Below are 22,915 nucleotides of genomic sequence, written 5' to 3'. Positions count from 1 at the left end.
AACACAGATATCATACTCATCAAAAACTTACGTGGGCTCCACTAAGGTTCTAATGGTGGGCTTTCAATCATTATTTTTCTTTTGTGTTGTGGTCCACTTGGGTCGTGGAGCTGGTTCTTTTTTGTGCTTATCTCCTTAACTGATATGGAGAAACTGATGGATGGAGTGGATTTCACACGGACATCTCTGTGAGACCCACGGAACATTGTTGGACGGTCTACCTTAAAGCATTGACCAACCATCCGGCTCTTTCCGCTTCTTCTTTTACCAGGTTTCAGAGCTCTCTCTCGTGCAATCTGATCGCTCTAATCCTATCAATTTCCTGCAATCTCATCTATTCCTCATTTCTTCTGTCATCGGTCTCTATCTCTCAATTTCCTGTGATCTGATCGCTCTCTTACTCTAAATTTCCTACATCTCTCTCTCTCTCTCTCTCTCTCTCTCTCTCTCTCTCTCTCTCTCTCTCTCTCTCTCTCTCTCTCTCTCTCTTTGGGTTTCAAAGCTTTCTCTCTGTCTCTGCTTTATCTGGGGTTTCAAAGCTCTCTCTGTCTCTACTTTATCTGGGGTTTCAAAGCTCTCTCTCTGTCTCTGCTTTATCTGGGGTTTCAAAGATTCTGTCTCTATTTTATCTGGGTTTTCAAAGCTCTGTCTCTGTCTCTGGTTTATCTGGGTTTTCAAAGCTCTCTCTCTGTCTCTGCAAAGCTCTCTCACTGTCTCTGGTTCTTCTGGGGTTTCAAAGCTCTCTTTTGTCTCTGTTTTATCTGGGGTTTCAAAGCTCTCTCTCTCTCACTCTCTCTCTCTCTCTCTCTCTCTCTCTCTCTCTCTCTCTCTCTCTGTGTGTGTGTGTGTGTGTGTGTGTGTTCTGGAACAATGACAGATGCGCTTGTTTCAATGGTTATGAAGAAACTCAGAGAAGAGGTTTATTCGGTTGGTGGTGCCCAAGCAGAACTTGAAAAGATATCTTCTACGTTCGAATCCATTCAAGCACTTCTTAATGATGCAGAAATTATCCAATTTCACAACGAAAGCATGCAACTTTGGTTAAAAAAGCTCAAAGACGTGGCTTACGATGTGGAGGACTTGCTAGATGAGATGATTCCATGGCCAGAACCTGAATCAAGGACAGACGATGGTGACGATCAGCAGCGCATGGAAAACCAGGCATGGACGTGGTTATTTTCACTCTTTTCATGTTGCGGTCTAGAAGATTGGATAAGGTTAGCCCATGATTCATGGACCGACGGTGATGCTACTGATAATGGCAGCATTGGAGATAAGGTTCGGTCCTTTTTTCCCACAATTTTCAACAAAGTTGCGTCACAGCGTAATTTTGCACATCAGATAAAAGAAGTGCGTGCGAAGCTGGATCAGATTGCAGATGACAAAAGTAAGTTCAGTTCTGAGTTGAATCACAGTTTCCGTGGTGGTAGTGAGCTTCACAAGACCGAGTCTCAAACGAGTTCGCACGTAGATGAATCAAAGATGCTCGGGAGAGACAGAGACAAAGATATCATAATAAGCAAGTTGGTCAGCGGGAGCAGTTCTGAGGAGGGAGGGATTCATGTCATTTCGATAGTAGGCATTGGCGGGTTGGGCAAGACGACTCTTGCTCGATTGATCTACAATGATAAAAGGGTGACGAGCCATTTCGATAAGGTTCTATGGGTTCGTGTTTCTGATGATTTTAATGTCATAAATCTTACAAAAGAAATTATAAAAGCAGCTGGAGGGACAAGTCCGCCGGATTCTCAGCTAGACTCATTGCAAAAGCAGCTTATCCAAACATTACAGGACAAGCTATTCTTGCTTGTCCTCGATGATGTGTGGAACGATGATAGTGACAGGTGGGGGAAACTATGGCTTTCCTTCCGAAGTGGTGCTCAAGGAAGTAAGATTTTGGTCACCACTAGCAGCAAGAAGGTTGCAATTACATGCGAATCCGCCTACATGCATAAATTGGAAGGTTTATCTGATGATGATTGTTGGTCACTGTTCAGTAGCAGAGCTTTCACTGGGAGGAAAGTGGTAGATTGCCTGGCGTTAGAAAAGATCGGAAGAGAGATAGTGAAGAAGTGTAAAGGAGTGCCTCTTTCGTTAAAGGTAATTGGAAGCGCCATGCGTTCCAAGAGGACGGCACAAGATTGGCAGGACATCTTGGAAAGCAAAACATGGGAAATACCGAAGATCGCGCAAGGTATCTTACCGGCTTTATTGCTGAGCTATTATAGTCTGCCTGTCCATTTGAAGCAGTGTTTTGTATATTGTTCGGTATATCCTAAAGATCATGAGATGGAGAAGGATAAATTGGTCAAGTTGTGGTTAGCTCAGGGTTTCATCAAGCCCGATGGAAAAAGAGAGAAGGAAGCAATTGGCGGAGAGTACTTTGATGATCTACTGGCGCGGTCTTTGTTTCAAGATGCAGTGTATAAAGGATTTACAATGCATGATCTCCTTCATGATCTCGCTCAATTCATTACAAAGAATGAATATTGCATCTTTGAGAATGGAAAGTCAGACTCCAGCTTTGTTACGGCCCGTCATTTATCTTTTATTGTCAACTGGGAAACTCCGGAAATTCCAGCCGCTCTATGTGATGCTAAAAAATTGCGAACATTGCTCCAAATCGGACGTTCATTATTGGGACGTTCATCAATTAGTACCATCCCTGATAATTTATTCCAATGCACTAGGTCCCTTAGGGCATTGGATTTTGGTGGTACTGGCAACGGCATGTCCTATTTTCTGAGCATGAGCATTAAAGAATTGCCAAGCTCTATTGGGTTGCTGAAGCATTTACGATATCTTGACTTGTCTTATTCGAAGATAGTTGAGTTGCCAGAATCAGTGACTCTTCTCCGCAATTTGCAGACCTTGAATTTGAATCAATGTTGGGAGCTCGCTAGATTACCAAGAAGGATGGGCAAACTGGTTAGCTTGAGACATCTGGAAATTGAAGGCACAGCAAAACTAAAGTACTTACCAGAAGGGTTGGGGAGAATAAGTTCCTTTCGAACATTGAGTAGGTTTATCGTGGGAGGCGATGGAGGATGTAAGATTGGAGAGCTGAAGCGACTTGACTCTCTCCAAGGAAAGCTACGAATAGAACACTTGGAGAGAGTGGCGAGTGTGAATGAGGCTAAGGAAGCACAGCTGGAGAACAAGTTACAACTTCGTGTATTGTCTCTATATATGTCACCAGATGATGCTCTTGAAATGTCAGGAAATGGTGAGGTGGAGAGGATGGAAAATGTAGTTGAAGCCCTCCGGCCGCCACTTGCTAACCTAGAAGAGCTGGAAATTTGCAGGTACATTGGTTACAAGTTCCCAACCTGGATAGGAGATTATTCATCTTTCTCAAATTTAGTCAAGTTGAAATTAAAAGGTTGCAATAACTGTACACAGTTGCCTGGGCTAGGGAGTCTACCTTCGCTCGAATACCTTGAAATAACGACAGGTCTTGTAAAACGGGTGGGAAGTGAGTTTTACGGGAATAGCAGTGGTGGGGGCATAAACGGGGTGGCATTCCCGAAGCTGAAAAGTCTCCGGTTCATTGACATGTATGAATTGTTGGAGTGGGAGTTGAGCTTAGAAGATGGAGATATAATGCCGTCTCTACACTCATTAACAATTGACAAATGCCCAAAATTGAAGGCACTGCCGACACACCTCCCGAAAAGTCTAACGTCCCTCTACATCTGGAGATGTTATGAAATTATTTTGTGGCCATTATCGAACCTCCCAAGCCTTGAGACGTTTTATATGTCTTATTTAGAAAACATGATGTGTCTCCCCTACGGATGGAAACAATTAGAGTCACTGGGAAGCCTTACTATCAGCTATTGCTCTAAATTGAGGTCTCTTCCTGATGATTTGGGACAACTCAAGTCGCTTAGGAGTCTCCAGATCGAGGAGTGCCCTGAGTTGCAGTCATTGCCTCAAGGGTTGCGGGGCCTTACCTATCTTGAAATCATCGACAGTCCAATGCTGGCGGAGAGATGCAGAGGGGAGGATCGGAGCAACATATCACACATCCCAAGCATCGAGATTGATTACGAAAGAATCAAATAAGGCGGTGAAGATGAGAAGATCCATCAGGTAGACAAGGTTCAAAGAATATCACGCACAACCAGGTACTCTCTCTCCCTCTCTCTCTCTCTCCCTCTTAATTCTCTCATGATCAGATAAATGAGTATAGTAGGTATATAGTTGAACCCTCTCTCTCTCTCTTAATTCTCTCATCAGATAAATGAGTATAGTAGGTATATAGTTGATTGGTTCATTCAGTTACTGCTATTTTCATGCTTTCAACTATCCATATGCCCCAAACTGATGCAGGGATGAACGTGATGAAGTTGATCAGTACCGTCTTCCTCAAGGATAACTACTCCGAATCCACGGAGCTTCTCTGGATTCCTCACAGAGACTTCTCGAATCCACGAGAAAAGAAAGCAAGAAAATAGAAATAAATTCTAATATAATTTGAAATTGATTAATTGCCGAAATAAATGAGTTCATAACCTTTAAATAGGGATACTAAGCAATGGGAGAGAAATCAGAAGCAAACTACAACTAAAACTCATAGAATTCGCAACTTACTATTTATAGATGGTCGATGTCTATTAACGCGCAAAGTTTTCGGCCAAAAATAGTAAGTCTCCTATTTGGCTTCACCAAACCGCTCTCCTAATTATTCTAAGCTCTTTTCACATTGGGCGCAACTCCTAAAGCCCGACGGATGAAGAGTTATAATCAAACTAAAACTTACTATTTATAGTAAAAATGAAATTAAAACAGGGAAACGATCGACGATCCAAGGGTATTTCACCAATCCGGGTTGCATAACCTGGCATAACGGGGTTGGTTGGATAAAGTAGCTCGTTCTACCCCAAAATTATATATTTTACGCCCGATAACTCATTCCGGATTGTGAGATACGCTCGATCTAAGGTGTTTGGATCACTTCTATCGTCGACAGAGCCTTTTCTGATCCATCTTGTCCATGAAACTGTCTGCGACCCTACATCAGTCATCTCCACTTCAAAAGAACTCGTCCTCAAGTTCTCATCCTGCTCTGGTTCATGATACTCGGTCAGGTTTGCAATGTTGAAAGTCCATGAGATAGCCATGTCATTTGGAAGATCAACAACATAAGCGTTATCATTGATCTTTCGAATGATTAGGATGAGTCCAATCTTCTTATTTTTTAACTTGTTGTATGTCTTGGTCGAAAATCTCTCTTTGCGCAGATGGACCATAACGCGGTCGCCCACTTCGAACACTTTTTGTCACCGGTGCTTATCCGCTTGTTCCTTTTACTTCTCGTTCGAGGCATGTAGAGCTTAGTCTGCACTTCCCTCATGGATGCCCATGATTTTGTCTGCCATATGTTCTGCTGCAATGCTCGTGCCTGGGTGCTTGGGCAAAGGGACCAAGTCAAGTGTGTGACGAGGCACTTGTCCGTAGATAATCTGGAACGGTCATTTCCCTGTCAAGCGGTTCACCATGTAGTTGAATGCAAACTCTGCTTGAGACAAGGCTAAATCCCACTACTTTGATTTTTTCTTCTGAAATACAACGAAGGAGGTTTTTCAATATGCGATTCACAACTTCGGTCTGCCCATCAGTCTGTGGGTGGTAAGCACTGCTGAATTGAAGTCGTATATCGAATTGAGTCCATAATGTCTGCCAAAAGTGGCTAATGAACTTCGTGTCACGATCAGAAGTAATGGTCTTAGAGACCCCGTGTAGTCGTATGACCTACCTGAAGAATAGATTCGCTACGTGTGTTGCATCGAGAGTCTTTTTACATTGGATATAGCGTGCCATATTAGAGAAACGATCTACCACCACGAACACTGAATTCATGCACGAAGTCCATTGATAAATCCTCCCAAGGACCGTCAGGCACAAGTAACGGGGTGTAGAGGCCCGTATTCTGAGATAACCCCTTGGAGGTCTGACAAACATGACAACATTATATGACTTTTTCCACATCACGTACTAATTACGGCCAGTAATACCACTCTTTCACAAGATCTCGTGTCTTGTTTGGCCCAAGGTGTCCACCGAGGCCACCTCCATATAGCTCCTGAATAATCTGCTCCCTCAGAGAACTTTGGGAGATGCACACTCGATTCCCTTTGAAGAGGAAATTATCCTGTATATGAAGGTTATTGGGGTGACTTTCTTGGCACTTCATTCAAGAATCTTTGAAGTCCTCATCCTCGGCATATAGCTTCTTGAGACAGTCGAAGCCGACCACCTTGTTACTCATCGTAACAAGTAGTGATGCATGACGGCAAAGTGCATCAGCCACCTTGTTCTGCTGCCCTGACTTGTGCTTCAGAACGAATGTAAATTCCTTTAAAAACACAACCCATCTAGCATGCACACGATCCACGTTAATCTGACTATTAATAAACTTTAATACTTGATGGTCAGTGTACAGAACAAACTCTCTTTGAATCAGATAATGCTGCCAATGTTGCAACACCTAAACAACTGCATACAACTCAAGCTTATAAGTCGACCACTTCTTTCGAGCTTCGCCGAGCATCTCGCTGTAGAAGGCTACCGGCCTGCCTTTCTGTGATAATACTTCTCCAATTCTGACGTATGAAGCGTCACACTCAACCTCAAACAATTTGTGAAAATTAGGAAGCACCAAGACCGTTGTTGTAGACAAACGATGTTTGATATCATGAAAACTTTTATCAGCTTTATCAATCCACTGGAATGATCCTTTTTTCATGCAATCTGTTATAGGCGCGAATATGGTGCTAGAATCTCGTACAAATCGATGATAAAAAGTCGTCAACCCGTAAAAATTTCTCATCTCATGAATGTTTGTCGGGATCAGCGATTCCCTAATGGCTCGTACCTTTTCATCGTCCACACGGATGCCTGTGGACATTACAACAAATCCTAGAAACAACAGGCTATCAGTTAAAAAACTATACTTCTTCAAGTTTAGGTACAACTTGTTAATTTGTAGGACCTTCAGCACCTGCCTGAGATGTTTCCTGTGCTCCGTCTCATCCTGGCTATATATCAATATGTCATCAAAATATACTACCATAAATAGGTCAGTCAACGGTTTTAGAACTTGATTCATCAAACGCATAAAAATACTTGGTGCGTTCGATAGGCCGAAGGGTATGACCAATTACTCATACAACCCTTACTTGGTCTTGAATGTTGTTTTCCACTCATCACCAGGTCGGACACGAATCTGATGGTACCCGCTCCTTAAATCTAGTTTAGAGAACACCTTGGCCCCTTCTAGCATATCAAGCATGTCGTCCAACCGTGGTATTAAGAACCAATTTTTTATGGTAATTTTGTTTATTGCCTGGCTATCAACACACATGCGCCAGCTTCTTTTTTTTACGTTAATAATGTTGGTACGGCACATGGGCTCATGCTCTCTTTCAAGAGACCCTTACAGATCAATTCCTCCACTTGCCCATGAAGTATCTCACACTCCTTCGGACTCATCCGATAATGAGTGCGGTTGGGCAGGTTAGCCTCAGCGACGAGGTCTACGTGTTGTTGAATGTCCCTCATGAGGGGCAATCCATCAGGTAAATCTTCAGGTCAGACTTCTTTGAATTCGTTTAACAACAGTTTTAAACTTGGAGGGATGTTTGAGGGCTCCTCTTCCTCGCCCTTCAGCACTACGATGTATACCTTGCTGGTTTCCTTAGATTCCTTTATGAAATCTCGAATGGTCAAAAGGGAACTCCCCTCCACTTTAGAGGCTTCAGGGTAGTTCTCTGATGCCATAAGGGTAAAGATTATTTTTTGACTATCCTTAACGAATATATAGACATTGTCTTGTCCCCAATGGGTCGCATCACGATCCAACTGCCAGGGTCGACCGATTAGCATATGGCAAGCTTCCATGTAAACCACTTCACAAAGTATCTGATCCTTATAATTTTTGTTAATTGAAAATTAGATAATGCATTGTCCAATTACTTTGGTCTCATTCACCTTTTTTATCCAGCCAATTGAGTACAGGGAAGGATGTTTCGTCGTTGGTAGCTGTAACTTATCCACCATCACTCTTGAGACGATGTTCTCGCTATTACTACTGTCTATGATCAGATCACAGACCTTTCCGTTGATAGTGCACTGAGTACGAAATATATTGTGTTGCTGTGGATGTAATTCCTTTCGTGGGGTATACAGTAATCGCCTCACAGCTTGAAATTCGCCACGATCATCGCCCTTCACTTTATCACTACCTGTTATTTCTTCAGTAGTTTGTTTATGTTCATCAAAGTCATGGTCTTCTGCAGCCTCATCTTCAGTGCCCCCTTTGTTTATAGTCAAGTATGCTGCGGGACGTTAAGGACAAGTGTTTGATAAGTGGCCTGGTTGGTCACAGCGGTACTAATTATTCGGCCTTGGTTGAGCATAAGGATTTAGAATGCTACTCGAACTCGCTATTGTGGGTGCTGCACATTGAGGTCTGGATGAGTCACTCCCCGTATCACGGTTTTCGGTTATAGGAGGTTGAGAATGTTCTCCTACCGGATCTTTTCCTCGTACCAGCACTATATTCTGCGTGGGACCCATCATGGGGGGTCGAGTTGATGGATAAAGACAAGGAAGAACTCTTGCAAGTTGTGTTTCTGCCCTACCTGTCAATTGAACTGCTTCATCCATGGTCCTGACTGGGTACATCTGAACTCGGTCCTGAATTGTCGGTCACAACCTACTTATAAATCGTGCCACCTTCTGTGACTCAGATTCTGACAGATCATTTCGTGTAGCCAACCGCTGGAATTCTTTAGTGTAATCTGTAACAGTTCGATTTTCTTGTCGGTGATTTTGATATTGCTAGAATAATATCTACTCATAATCACTGGGGAGAAATCGTGATCGAAGAAGACGTCTCATCCGTGGCCATGATGAGGTGGGTGCCCTGTTCTGGCGGGCTCGTGAGAGTTGTAATTGCTCCCACCATGCAAAAGCACCAGATTTTAATTTAAACGCTACCAATTTTACCCTTTTATGATCTAGCACATCTATATAAACAAAATATCTCTTTACTTCGGCTAGCCAATCGAGGAAATCTTTTATACATAATAAACCATTAAAACTAGGAAGTTCAGCCTTACCTCGATAGTCTTTTTTAGCACGATCTAGATGATCGCCTCCATGGATTGGTCGTCAGGAAAAACCTTCATTAAGGTCTTCGTCACTAGAACTTGAATCATCTGGTGTAGCTCTACGGTTTGCCACTGGTAGTGCTATATGAAAATTGAGGTTGTGTTGTACAGCAACCATGACTAGTGGAGAAACCATAGGAGGTTGAGCACTGCCTAGGGCTCGGGGCGGACATAGCGCATCCGCAAGACGGTCGAGGGTTGCCTGCAGCCCTTATATGGTCAATTGACTCTCCTGGTGGAAAGCTTCCATTCTTGCCGAAAGATAACGAATCCCGGATCACCGCAGGATTTTGATTCATACCTTCATTGTTTGTCATCGGCCCGAGGGGAATCCTCACTTTGATACCAATTGACGTAAGGATGAACGTGATGAAGTCGATCACCATCTTCCTCAAGGATAACTACTCCAAATCCACGGAGCTTCTCTGGACTCCTCACTGAGACTTCTCGAATCCACGAGGAAAGAAAGCAAGAAAATAGAAATAAATTCTAATAAAATTTGAAATTGATTAATTGCCGAAATAAACAAGTTCACAACCTTTTAAATAGGGACACTAAGCAATGGGAGAGAAATCAGAAGCAAACTACAACTAAAACTCCTAGAATTCGCAACTCACTATAAATAATAAACTTACTATTTATAGACGGTCGTGATGTTTACTAGTGCGCAAGGTTTTCGGCCAAAAATAGTAAGTATCCTATTCGGCTTCACCAAACCGTTCTCCTAATTATTCTAAGCTCTTTTCACGTTGGGCGCAACTCCTAAAGCCCGGTGGATGAAGAGTTATAGTCAAACTAAAACTTACTATTTATAGTAAAAATAAAATTAAAACAGGGAAACAATCGTTGATCCAGGGGTATTTCGCAAATCCGGGTTGCGCAACCTGACATAGCGAGGTTGGTTGGCTAAAGTAGCTCGTTCTACCCCAAAATCATATATTTTACGCCCGATAACTCATTCTGGATTGTGAGATACGCTCAGTCTAAGGTCCGACGGTTTGGATCACTTCTATCGTCGATCAGGCCTTTTCTGATCCATCTTGGCCATGAAACTGTCCGCGACCCGCTCTACATCACAAACGCTTTGGATTCTTGTGACCCACGTGAAATTGCATCCTCCAATTTTCATCCACCGGACAGGTTTTATGGCTTTCATACAAGACAGTGGGCCCACACACAACTAGTTTTCTGAAACCAACCTCACGTGTGTGCAAGGGACCCCATCTACATGCCACCCACATGTTCGCTTGAGCTTTGGATCTGCCTCATGTCTTGGCTCATCTACCTAAATAATTAAATGGACCGAATGGATATAACAAATATTTCACAGTGGGCCCCGCAAAGCTTAGGGCTGTTAGAACCCCTGCCATGTTCCGTGTTACAGCTACAGAAATCCGCCCAGCTGGCAGGGGGCCAGGTCAAGCTAGGCACCACCCAATGTGAAACTTAAGATTAAAGGACTACCCCGGATCAAGCCCAAAATGCGGCAAAGCCCAACTCGAGAAAGTTTGTTGGGTCCACCACAGCCCAACCCAGCACCACAAGCCCAGGCTGAAATCAATAAAATTCCTATTTCCCACCTGATTGTTTTTAATTTGGCCATTGATCAAGTGGGCTTCACTTAGAAGAACAAAATCAACGGTCTACATTCATTTTGCTTGAGTTGCCTAATCCAGGATTGGAATGGAGTATTTGTAGAGTAAAAAATATACATGTGAAAATAGGTGAGGCTAAAATGACTTGAGCCCAAGGCTGGTCTAAAAATTACTCCAACCATGCATGGCAGGCCCAAGCCCCGCCCATTGGCCATGCTAACAGGTCCAAGCCCACTCCAAAGCTGGGTCAGGCTTGTCGGGCTGGGCAGGTCGCCTATCCCCATTACTACCCTTATGAATTAAATGAAGCCTGTCCAAGGTATGGATGACAGTCTCATTCTATTAGGCCCGAGCTAGCGTAACTCATGTAGACATATGCAGGTGTGCCTACTGGATAATGTGAATGAGATTCACAACATCCATCAGGTACACTGCCTTATGCTCACCTTGAAAATAAAAAAAAATTAGGTTGGCCCAAAATTCAGGTGTACCACACAATAGGGAATGCTTGGAATGTGGATACCCACCATTTTTTCTTTCCAACAGAAATGCTACTCTTTATTAATCAGGAGGGAAGCACTAGCACTCTTTCGTATTGGTTGGGAGACTGTTTTATACTTCTCCATCGTATAATTTCTCCAGATGCTATCAGAATTCCCCAAGAAAATCTCCCAAGCCATCTTCATTCTGTGGCAAAGCATTACCTCTCTCAGATTTTTCATTCGTAGCCCTCCTTTCTTAGGCAAAGCGATCTGCTTCCAGCTAGTCCAATGCTGCTTTTTCCTTTCATTCTCCCAGCCCTAGAAGAAATCCGCCAAGCTCTTCTTAAACGAAGAAAGCACTGAAATAGGCACATCGATAGCTGCCAACGTGTGGACAGAAACACTGCTCAACACATGATTAATCAATGTAACCTTGGCTGCCTAAGACATCCATCTCTCTTTCCATCCAGCCACTCTATATTTGATTTTATCCAGCATCGGCTGGAAATACTGACCTCTAGATCTTCCTTGGAAAATAGGGACACCAAGATACATGAATGTCCTTGATGATGCTGAGATCCCAATTGCCGATAAGTTTTTAGCAATGAAACATTCGCTTTTTCCTGTTGTTTATCTTCTAACCTGAGACTACTTGATAGTTATATAAGGGGGCCCACAAAAATGAGACGCCTCCCATTATATGGGCATTACAAATGATTTCCTATGTATATGTTTGTCAATGTATAATCAGTGAAGCTCTATTGGCCTACAAATAAAGCCCTTCCATCCATACCACTAGCATCTTGCACACTCAGCCTCACTCACAAATGACCCAAATACCTTTTTTTTCTTTTTTTTTCTTTTTTTCTTTCTTTCTATGCAAAACTCACCTCTCTATCTCTGTCATCTTTCAAATGATTGTGCAGTTAAAGTCTCCTATAGTTTCTCTCCATTTGGTAATGAAACTAGAGTTGAGTACACATCTGAGGTGGACCCGCTCGAATCTTAGAAGTTTTTTGGCTATCGATATGGTGGACTCCCATGGGGAAAAATTAGCGCTAAAGATCACAGCGACGTTGTTGTGTTTGGTTCCTTCCAACAATACTGCCCCAGTTCAAATAAAGCTAAAGGGGATTGCCGGACACAGATGGAGCACCACTATCCTTAACAAAGTAAGATTTCTCTTGTGCTTATTATTTTTGCATTAAAACAACTCATATTATATATTATTATACATAGTAGAGAAAAAAATGATCTAAAAAAGTATGAGTAGTGATTTAAATACTTGGTGTGGGATTGTTTTGATAAATTTTATTTGATTACATACTCATCTACAATGGTTCCCACTATTTGATTCATTTGAGCAAGAGATACATGCCATGTCTCTGGTCATGTACAAAAAGATTGAAGATTGGTTTCAGCATACTCTGTGGTTTGCTGTGAATATGTATAGTTACGATGATATGATTCCATCTGCTTCCAACAATACTTTTAACCCTTGTTACACAAGGGTGGAGTCCCAGCTTACACCACCCTGTTGGACAAAATACTAGGAACTATACAATGCTTGGCGGGCCTGAATGTTTGTACACGGCCATTTTGGGCTTGAGCTTTCATACTATTTCTATGATCCAAGCCATTGACATTGATGGCCCATGTACCAAAGAAATTTAGAGATGGAAATTCCTAACCCTTAATGGTAGCCCAACAAATAGAATGTTAAGGAAGAAAATTCAAACTGGTTGAATTTTATTTTATTTTATTTATTTATTATTATTATTATTATTATTTTAATAAATAAAAAAAGGAAGGAGAAGACAAATACTCTATAGGTAGAATCCTACAACCTGGGCCATTTTCGTATTGCCAATCCAAAATGAGGCCCATCATAGTAACAATTTTGATTAAACATCCATGATCTGCACTTGTACAAAATGAAAATATAATCATAATTGTGTAGTACCTTTAAAAAGAGAAACTCTCTCCTCTACTTTTTTAATACGATAGTGAGATATGGTAAAACTTTTCCACCAGAAGTACAAAGGCAAAATCTACTATCAATTATAAGGATTTTGGAAACAAGGATTTTCAAAAGGAGTAAATTATTATTCAAAAAAGAAAAACTTCTCTATGTTTAAGAGAACAGCCTGTTTGAGAGCTTGGAAAGTATGCCAGTGAAAAATACTTTCCAAGAAAATGATGCTTTCCTTTGAATGGGAGTTTACTTTTTAGTGGAAAGCAGTATCCAAGATATTGTTTTTATAGAAAAATAATAATTCCCTCTCTTATTTTTTGGGGACATTTGGATGCCTATAAAATGATTTAGATGTAAATACTTTAAATACTTTCCTTTTATAGGATGTGTTTAGATGAAAAACATCACATGTGAAGTGTTTACACTGAAACTTTTTTTTTTTTTCAAAAAATAAAAATAAAAAATGTTATGATTCACTTTATAGGAAAAAGAGTTTACAAGCCAATTGTTTGATACTTGGCAGAGTATAATGTTTAATACACATGCACCTTTGTGTGGGGCCCATCGTGATGGGCGCATGACATCCAACTTGTCTATCATGTGCATTCCTTGACGTGAGCCTTTTTCTTCAAAAAATCTGGCTATATGAACATTCAGATGGGTCATATCACGTACGCCCATCAATAAGATCCGAACCGTGGTGAGTGCTGGGAATATTGATGGGCTTATGGAATTCAATTCATCCATCATCACTTCACGAGTTTATCAAGATTGGTTTAACTTAATATCATATCTTATATTAATCCCTTTCATGTGGTTTAAAAATGTTGGCAAGATTTATGGCTTATTTCTGAGCGTAGATTTGGAACCCCTGGATTTGAAATCATCCTGTTGTGTCCAAGCCTGGCCACATAGTAGGACTTCCCAAGCTCGGCATAAGCTCATGACAGGCCAAGATGGACAGCCTTGAGCCCAGCACTGTAAGTTAATAAAAGCCAAACCGAAGCCCAACCTTAGCCTAGGATCGAACCTATTTACCACCTCTAAAATTAGAATAATAATTTAGAAGATTGTTAATTACTATTAGTTGCTTAATAAATTGTGTAATCTAAACTAGTTATTAATTTATTTATTTTTTAAATACATTGATTAAAAAAAAAAAAGAAGAAGAAGAAATAAGAGTGTATCTTTTGAATGTATTTTTGGAAACCAAAAGCCAGGGCCTGTATACGTAACCTAAGCCCAATCTGACCTTTGCATCTGCTTCACTTTTGGGTTCATGCCTTAAAATGATATTAAAAAATGGATGGACGATGCGGTAATAACACATACATCATTGTGGGGTCTATAGAACTTTGCCACGTCAACACAATACCGACAGTGTATGAGGCAACTGCACTAAGCATTTCCCTTCCCATATGCTTTTCTAAAGGCTTGTGATTGGTAGGGGTGGTAATGAACCCCACCCAGTCTGGGCTGGAAGATGGTCATCCCAAATCAACGTCCTGCCCAGAACTCACGCCCAAACCTACCCGTTACCAGCATAAAAGGATGTGATTAAAAGACCGGCGACATGGACTGACTCATTCAGTTCATAGTCACATTGGGACTCGCCCAAGTGATGTAGAGTGGGTCATGGATACTTTCATGATCAAGATGGACCAGAGAAGACATGATCAAAGGAGGAAGTCATCAAGACTATCAGAATCTTAAAGCAGGCATATCTCTCAAACCGGAACGAGTTACTCGACATACCGTATATGATTTTGGGGTAGGACGAGCTACTTTAGCCAGCCAACCCAGCTATGTCAGGTTACCCGTGCCGAATTTGCGAGATTCCATCATATCCGCGGTCAAATTCCATGTTTATTTCCGTTTTTACTATTTTTAGTAAATTTTAGTTTGATTATAACTCTTCATCCGTTGGGCTCTAGGAGTTGTGTCCAACATGAAAAGTGTTTAGACAATTATCTAAATCGTGCTGAAAGAGACTATCGAGGTAAAGCTGAACTTCGTAGTTTTAATGGTTTATTACGCATAAAAGATTTCCTCGATTAGCTAGCCGAAGTAGAGTGATATTTTGATTACATGGACGTGCCAGATCATAAAAAGATAAAATTGGTAGCATTTAAATTAAGTTACAGAATGTGACACGATTTATAAGAGGCTTACGATCGACAATTTAGGATCGAGTTCAGATACACCCAGTTGGGACCTTGATTGAAGTAGATCAATTGACAGGTAGGGCAGAAACACAACTTGCAAGAGTTCCTGCTCGGTCATATCCTTCAACTCAACCCCCCGTGACGGCTTCCATGCAAGATCCAGTGCTAGCACGAGGAAAAGAACCAGTATGAGAATATCCTCAACCTCCTACAACCGCAAATCGTGATATGGGGAGCGGCTCATCCAGACCTCAATGTGTAACACCCACAACAGCGAGCCCGAGTAGGATTCCAAATCCTTATGATCGGCTAAGGTCGAACAATTGTTACCGCTGTAACCAACCGGGCCACTTGTCAAACATGTGTCCTCAACGTCCCGCAGCACACTTGATCATAAACGAAGGGGGCATTGAAGGTAAAGCCACAGAAGAAGACCCTGACTTTAACGAATATGAGCAAGCCACTGAGGAATGAGCAAATATCAATGAGTTGACGGTCTAGGATTATGACGAATCTCTAGTTGTGAGGCGATTACTGTATACCCCATAGCAGGAATAACATCCACAATGACACAATGTTAGCGGAAAGGTCTATAACGTGATCATAGACAATGGAGGTAGCGAGAACATCGTCTCAAGAGTGATAGTGGACAAGTTGTAGCTACCAACGGCAAAACATTCTTCCTCGTACTCAATTGGCTAAATAAAAAAGGCGAACAAGACGAATGTAACTGAACAATGCACTGTCGCATTTTCAATTTGCAAAAATTATAAGGATTAGATACTTTGTGACGTGGTCGACATGTAAGCATGCCATATGTTACTCGGTCAACCATGGCAGTCAGACCGTGATGCGACCCACTGAGGACAAGACGATGTTTACGTCTTCGTCAAGGATAGTCGAAAAATAATCATTACCCTTATGGCACTAGATAAACACCCTGAAGCTTTTAAAGTAGAGGGGAGTTCCCTCATAACCATTCTAGATTTCATGTAAGAATCCAATAAAACCGGCGAGATATACGTCATAATGGTAAAGGACGATGAATCAAAGCCCTTAGACATTCATCCAAATTTAAGATCATTCCTGAACGAATTAAAAGAAGCCCGGCTCGAAGATTTACTCGATGGATTGCCCCCTTATGAAGGACATCCAACATCAAATAGGCCTTCTTCCTGGGGCTAGCTCACCCAACCGCCCTCACTGTCAGGATCTCGCAAGTAAAAGGGAATGAATTAATCAATACTAGTCAAGTTGAGGAAATTACGAGTACATGTATTGTGTCAGCTAAAGAGCTTAATGCCAAGTATAAGAAAATGACTAATAAAAATCAACGTCAGAAGTTATCTCAGAATCATAAGATAAATCCCTTGAGTAACTCGAGGACGAGTTTTTTCCAAGTGAAGGGGTCTGATGTAGAACGTATCACATATACATTCCTACTATAGTTGGACTAAAAGAAGGTGGACCGTAAATTGATAATAACTTTTGATCCAGGTATTGTTATAGTGCACCAAACCAAGTATAAAAAATCGAAGCAACATGAGAACTCGAGGCTGAGTTCTTTTAAAGTGGAGGGGAGTTATGTAGAGTAGGTCATGGATACTTTCACGACCAAGATGGACCAGAGAAGACCCGATCAAAGGAGGAAGTCATCAAGACCGTCAGAATCATAAAAAAGACATATCTCGCAAACCGGAATGAGTTATTCGACATACCTTATATGATTTTTAGGCTAGGACGAGCTACTTTAGCCAACCAACCCAGCTATGCTGGGTTGCCCAATGCCGAATTTGCGAGATTCCATCATATCTGTGGTCAACTTCCATGTTTATTTTCATTTTTACTATTTTTAGTAAGTTTTAGTTTAATTATAACTCTTCATCCGTTAGGCTTTAGGAGTTGTGTCTAAGCTGAAAAGTGTTTAGACAATCATCTAAATCGTGTTGAAAGAGACTATCGAGGTAAGGCTGAACTTCGTAATTTTAATGGTTTATTATGTATAGAAGATTTCCTTCATTGGTTAGTCGAAGTAGAGAGATATTTTGATTACATGGACGTGCCAGATCATAAAAAGGTAAAATTAGTTGCATTTAAATTAAAATCTAGTGCTTCTGCATGGTGGGAGCAATTACAACTCTTACGTGCCCGACAGAACAAGATGCCCATCTCATCATGACCACGAATGAAACGCCTTCTTCAATCATCATGGTAGGAGCAATTACAACTCCCACTACTTTCTATGGTGTAGTCCACCTGACCTTTGAATCTACCTCACTAATATGGGGAAATGGATTGACAATTTGGACATAACACATACATTATGGTGGGGCCCACAGAGCTTTTTCACATCAACACAATACCCACCATAGTGCTGTGTTACACACTCGCAATCCAAGTCCCTTATAGTTGGAAATACGATGAGCGGCACTTCATATAACTATTTAAGTTAATATATAGTTCTCCTAGTTACTTTGGGACACTTAGTCCAATCCATTGATCTAGACCGTTTATCAGGTTCAAAATAAATTGATATTATTGATCATCAGGTAGAACACACACGTACAAAATAATCCAATTCCAGGTGTGGACCACTTATTGATTAGATTGGGCTTATTTTTCAGATATGGAATATACCCAATGGAGATAGTCGAATAAGCGGCTCAGGTCTTGAACACGCGTTCCTAGTTTCCACGTGTGAGGCAATTGTACTAAGCATTTCCCTTCCTAAATGCTTTTCTAAAGGCTGGTGATTGGTAGGGGCGGCAATGGGCCCACACAGTCTGGGATGGGAGATTATCAGGCCAGCTCAACGTCCTGCCTAGTACTCATGCTCAACCTGCCCGTTACAAGCATAAACGGTGTGATTAAAATTAGACTGGCGACTTGGACGACTTATTCAGTTCAGAGTCGTATTGGGACTCATCCAAGTCGGGGCTAATCAGCCCAACTCACCTGAGTTGGGGAGATTCATCGTATCGAGTCCAAACAAGTCTGATTTGAGTCACACCAAGCTTATAAGGAAGGGTCTTAAAACCATCATAAACAGGCCTGCCAATGTTAGGATTGGGCCATGAGACAATTCTTCCAAGCATCCAGTCACGAACCCTTTATTAATTCAGGCCCATACCTGACCCAAGGCCTCTATTACCGGCCAGGCTTCAAAATCAGGCCCATACAAGAACACAGGCCTCTAATATAAAAGTGGGCCCACCTGTATCAGGCTAGCATTTGACCCACAACAGTCTAGCTCATCCTGTTGTTAACCCAAGTTCTTAGGCCCACCTGTAGACCACAACATAATCGGAACATTCATACAGTGGGCCGTGGGTGGATTGGTCAAACATTTTAGGCTAGACCAATTAAATTGAGGCCCACCAAATCGTCTCTAAATTGCATGGGCCGGCTAATTAAGTGGGCTTTCATTAAAAATGTTGGGCATGCATCTCCTAACATCCAAGCGGTTAGCAGGAACGACACAAGCACTTCAAAGTGCACGCAGATTAGGTACCACTCCCGCCTGTTGGGAGCTTGGGACAGGCGGAGGGTCACAGAGCTGCTGAGGGGCCACTGTGATGTATGAATTTTACCCACACCGTTCATCCATTTTTCCATATTATTTTAGATTCTGATACCAATAAATAGCAAAGATCCAACCCTCAAATGAATTTGATACCAATAAATTCCTACCATTGAAAAATTCTTAGGGACGATAATATGCTATGTATACAATATTCAAGTAATTTCTAAATGCGTGAGTATTGTCCACCCTACTCTACCAAGAGCATCAAAGTTGTTTTCTCCAGACATTTCCTACTAAATAAAAAATTAAAAGTATCATGAAAATTTTACCCTCCCTTTACCACTCTTGTGAAGACTCATCGCCATTAATGATCCCCACTAGGTGCGGATCCATCTGTGGGTGCAGTCCTGGACAAATCCTGATGTATGTGCTGTATATCAATTTTGCCAGTTTATTTTAAGGCATGGACCCGAAAGTGAGACAAACACAGATCTTAGGTGGACCACACCATATGGCTTAAATTCCCACTGTTGAAAACTACTCGGGTGTCACAGAAGTCTTGAATCAATCTGTTATGTGTGATTTTCCCTTTATCCAGGTTTGGATGACTCAGTTCTCAGGGTAGACCGAAAATAAATATTAAACCTTAGAAAGTTTTAATGGTGGGCATTCAATGACCACTGTTTACTGCAGTGTACTTTAGTTGCGATTCGTATCTGGGTTCATTTTAGAGTATTTTTGGAGCCGTTTCCTAAAATGAGCTGGCAAAGCTGATGGAGAGTGAGCATATACAACACATACTTATAAGTGGACCCCAAGAGCAGGGCCATGTGGACTTGACTTGTTCTCGGGTCGCACCTAATCCACCCTTTGATGTCAATGTGTCGGCATTATATATTGCACATCTTGGCTGGACTTGGATGCCGGTCCTTTGTAACCGACACTGACACTTTTCCAACCGTGATTAAACAAATGCCTGGCCTAAAGTGCTATTTGCAGATGTACATCCATATATACCACTGTGATCCCACTAATGCCATTGTAGCACATATGCGGAACATCCGAGACCTTTATATCTAAGGATCCTTCTTGATGAATGTGAGGTCCACTCATCATGTCAACCGGACAAATGAACTGAATATTCTCTTATTATCCCTTTTCTCATTAATGTGTGGACTACTTGATAATTGAATGTGAAATGTTTTTTTTTTTTTTGGTATATAAGAAACATTCACGATAGGGGATTGTCTGATGAATGGCCTAGATCTTACGCACGTGATATATCAGTACATGTGAGATGCTTGTGTTTAGCTTAAACACGTGTGGAGTCGTGGGGCAAACAGCAATTTTCTGTCCCATCTGCCGGCTGCCGGCGTCAAGGGTTAGGTCACGTGGTTTCAAATTTTATTGAGAAATTTACAACCGTACGACCCATTTAAGGCCCATTCACATTTGTAAGCCCACTTCTTTTTACCTTTCAAGAATAAGTCCCCATGCCTACGGACGGCTTCCCAAAGGTTGAAAATGCCCCCTCCAATATCAGACGCACTTTATTCACGCTGTCAGCCGCTTCTCCACCCAAAAAACCTTGTTTTTTCTTCTTTCCTCTCTTTGAGCCTTCGTTGCAGCCATAGTTTATTTTTTTTTATTTCTTCTCTCCCTATGTGACTGTCCTTTTATCACTTTTTCCTTTTCCCTTTATCTGGTCGAGAATACACGTCCTTTTCGACTTTTTTGAACACAAGATAGGACGAAAAATGGTCTCCCTAGTTAAAAAGGTTCGAATGACAGGTATACTCAAATCCCCACTTTCGTTCTGTGGACCCCACTGTATATTATGCTATATATGCGCACGGTCCACAATCCACAATCCACAGTAGGAAATATTAAGCTTTATTTGTGTGGACCCCACAGTGGTTAGTAAAGTGAAGTGAATTGACTATGAAGTGCATCGAATTGACCGTGAATCAACATGGAATCGCCGGTAATGACTGTGAAATGCATGGAAATGACGGCGAAGTGAAGTGAAATGACCGTGAAATGCATAGAAATGACTGTGAAGTGATGGGAAATGACCGAGAAATGCATGGAATTGTCCGTGAAGTGAAGGGAATTGACCATGAAATGCATGGAAATGACTGTGAAGTGAAGTAGAATCGTTGGAATTGACCGTGAAATGCATGGAAATGACTGTGAAGTGAAGGGAATTGGCTGTGAAATGCATGGAATTGGCCGTGAAGTGAAAGAAATTGACCGTGAAATGCATGAAAATGACAGTGAAGTGAAGCGGAATCGCTTTCATTGATCATGAAATGCATGGAAATGACCGTGAAGTCAAGGGAATTGACCGTGAAATGCATGGCATTGACCGTGAGGTGAAGCGGAATTGTCAAAATTGACTGTGAAATGCATGGAAATGACTGTGAAGTGAAGGGAATTGACCGTGAAATGCATGAAAATGACTGTGAAGTGAAGCGGAATCGTTGGAATTAACCGTGAAATGCATGAAAATGACTATGAAGTGAAGGGAAATGACCGTAAAATGCAAGGAATTGTCCATGAAATGCATGGAATTGTCCGTGAAGTGAAGGGAATTAACTGTGAAATGCATGGAATTGTCCGTGAAGTGAAAGGAATTGACCATGAAATGCATGGAAATGACTGTGAAATGAAGCGGAATCGTCAAAATTGACCGTGAAATGCATGGAAATGACTGTGAAGTGAAGAGAATTGACCGTGATATGCATGGAATTGTCCGTGAAGTGAAGGGAATTGATAATTATCAATCCACAATTATCAATCCACATCACGGACGAAAGTGGGGTCCACAATTATCAATTTAACCAATATGTGGGAGTATAATTGATAATTGATAATTGTGGATGACCTCGGTCCACAATTATCAATCCACATCACAACCCTATACTCCCACTAGAAAGAAGGGGAAAGCACAAAGATCAGACTGATCAAAATATTATGTGGGCCCCACTAAGGTTCCAACCATGCCCGCACAACCACTACTGTTTCTTATGTTGCGGCTCACTTGAATCTTGGATTTGGTTGATTTTTGTGCTGTAATTGTAACATGACGTGGAGAAACTGATGGACAGAGTGGATTTTACACGGACATTTCTGCGGGTCCCACGGAGCTTTGTTGGACGGTGTAGATTGATGCATCAAGCCTCTCTTAAGCATTCAAAGAATCCTTGACTCGCAAACCTCTGTCTCTCATCTCTCTCCTCGTTTCTTCGGCGATCATCGCTTTCCCTCTCAGTTTCCTGCGATCTGATCCCTCTCTCTCTCTCAGTTTCCTGAAGTATCTCTGTCTATCTCTCTCTCAATTTTCGTGGCATCTCATATCTCATATCTCTTTCTCTAAATTTCCTACCATCTCATCTCTCATCTCTCTCATTTCTTCGATCATCACTCTCTCCCTCTCAATTTCCTGCTATCTGATCGCTCTCCCTCTAAATTTCCTGTAATCTTATCTCTCTCTCTCTCTCTCTCTCTCTCTCTCTCTCTCTCTCTCTCTCTCATCTCTATCTCTCCTCATTTCCTGTAATCATACCTCTCTCTCTAGCTCTCATCTCTATCTCTCACCATTTCTTCCATCATCTAACTCTCCCTCTCAATTTCCTGAGATCCGATCACTCTCTCACTCTCAATTTCCTACAATCTGATCTCTCTCTCTCTCTCTCTCTCTCTCTCTCTCTCTCTCTCTCTCTCTCTCTCTCTCTCTCTCTCTGCTTTATCTGGGGTTTCAAAGCTGTCTCTCTGTCTCTGCTTCGTCTGGGGTTTCAAAGCTCTCTCTCTGTCTCTGCCTTATCTGGGGTTTCAAAGTTTTCTCTCTGTCTCTGCTTCATCTGGGGTTTCAAAGCTCTCTCTCTGTCTCTGCCTTATCTGGGGTTTCAAAGTTTTCTCTCTGTCTCTGCTTTATCAGGGGTTTCAAAGCTCTCTCTCTCTCTCTCTCTCTCTCTCTCTGCGTGTTCTGAAACA

At 41.7% G+C, this 22,915-nt stretch overlaps 1 protein-coding gene across 2 annotated transcripts in view; it reads left to right on the top strand.

The window, feature by feature from the left end:
* Positions 1-12,614, top strand: part of LOC131227386 (putative disease resistance protein RGA3) — an 88,368-nt gene extending 75,754 nt beyond the window's left edge. Inside the window, exons 1-2 of one of the 2 annotated variants that reach the window (XR_009162236.1) lie at positions 840-4,130; positions 12,183-12,614. Coding sequence is in view for 1 of the 2 variants with exons in the window: in XM_058223178.1 (XP_058079161.1) it covers positions 1,964-4,068 (2,105 nt within the window). In the remaining variant the exon portion in view is untranslated. Of the gene's footprint in view, positions 1-839; positions 4,131-12,182 lie in introns of those variants that run through there. The other variant, XM_058223178.1, reaches the window with a different exon arrangement.
* The last annotated feature ends 10,301 nt before the right edge of the window (positions 12,615-22,915 follow it).

This window comes from Magnolia sinica, chromosome 15 (assembly GCF_029962835.1).
Source record: "Magnolia sinica isolate HGM2019 chromosome 15, MsV1, whole genome shotgun sequence".
NCBI classification, from domain to species: domain Eukaryota; kingdom Viridiplantae; phylum Streptophyta; class Magnoliopsida; order Magnoliales; family Magnoliaceae; genus Magnolia; species Magnolia sinica.
The sequence above is the reverse complement of the archived record's forward strand: the minus strand, read 5'-3'. Positions and strand labels throughout refer to the sequence as shown.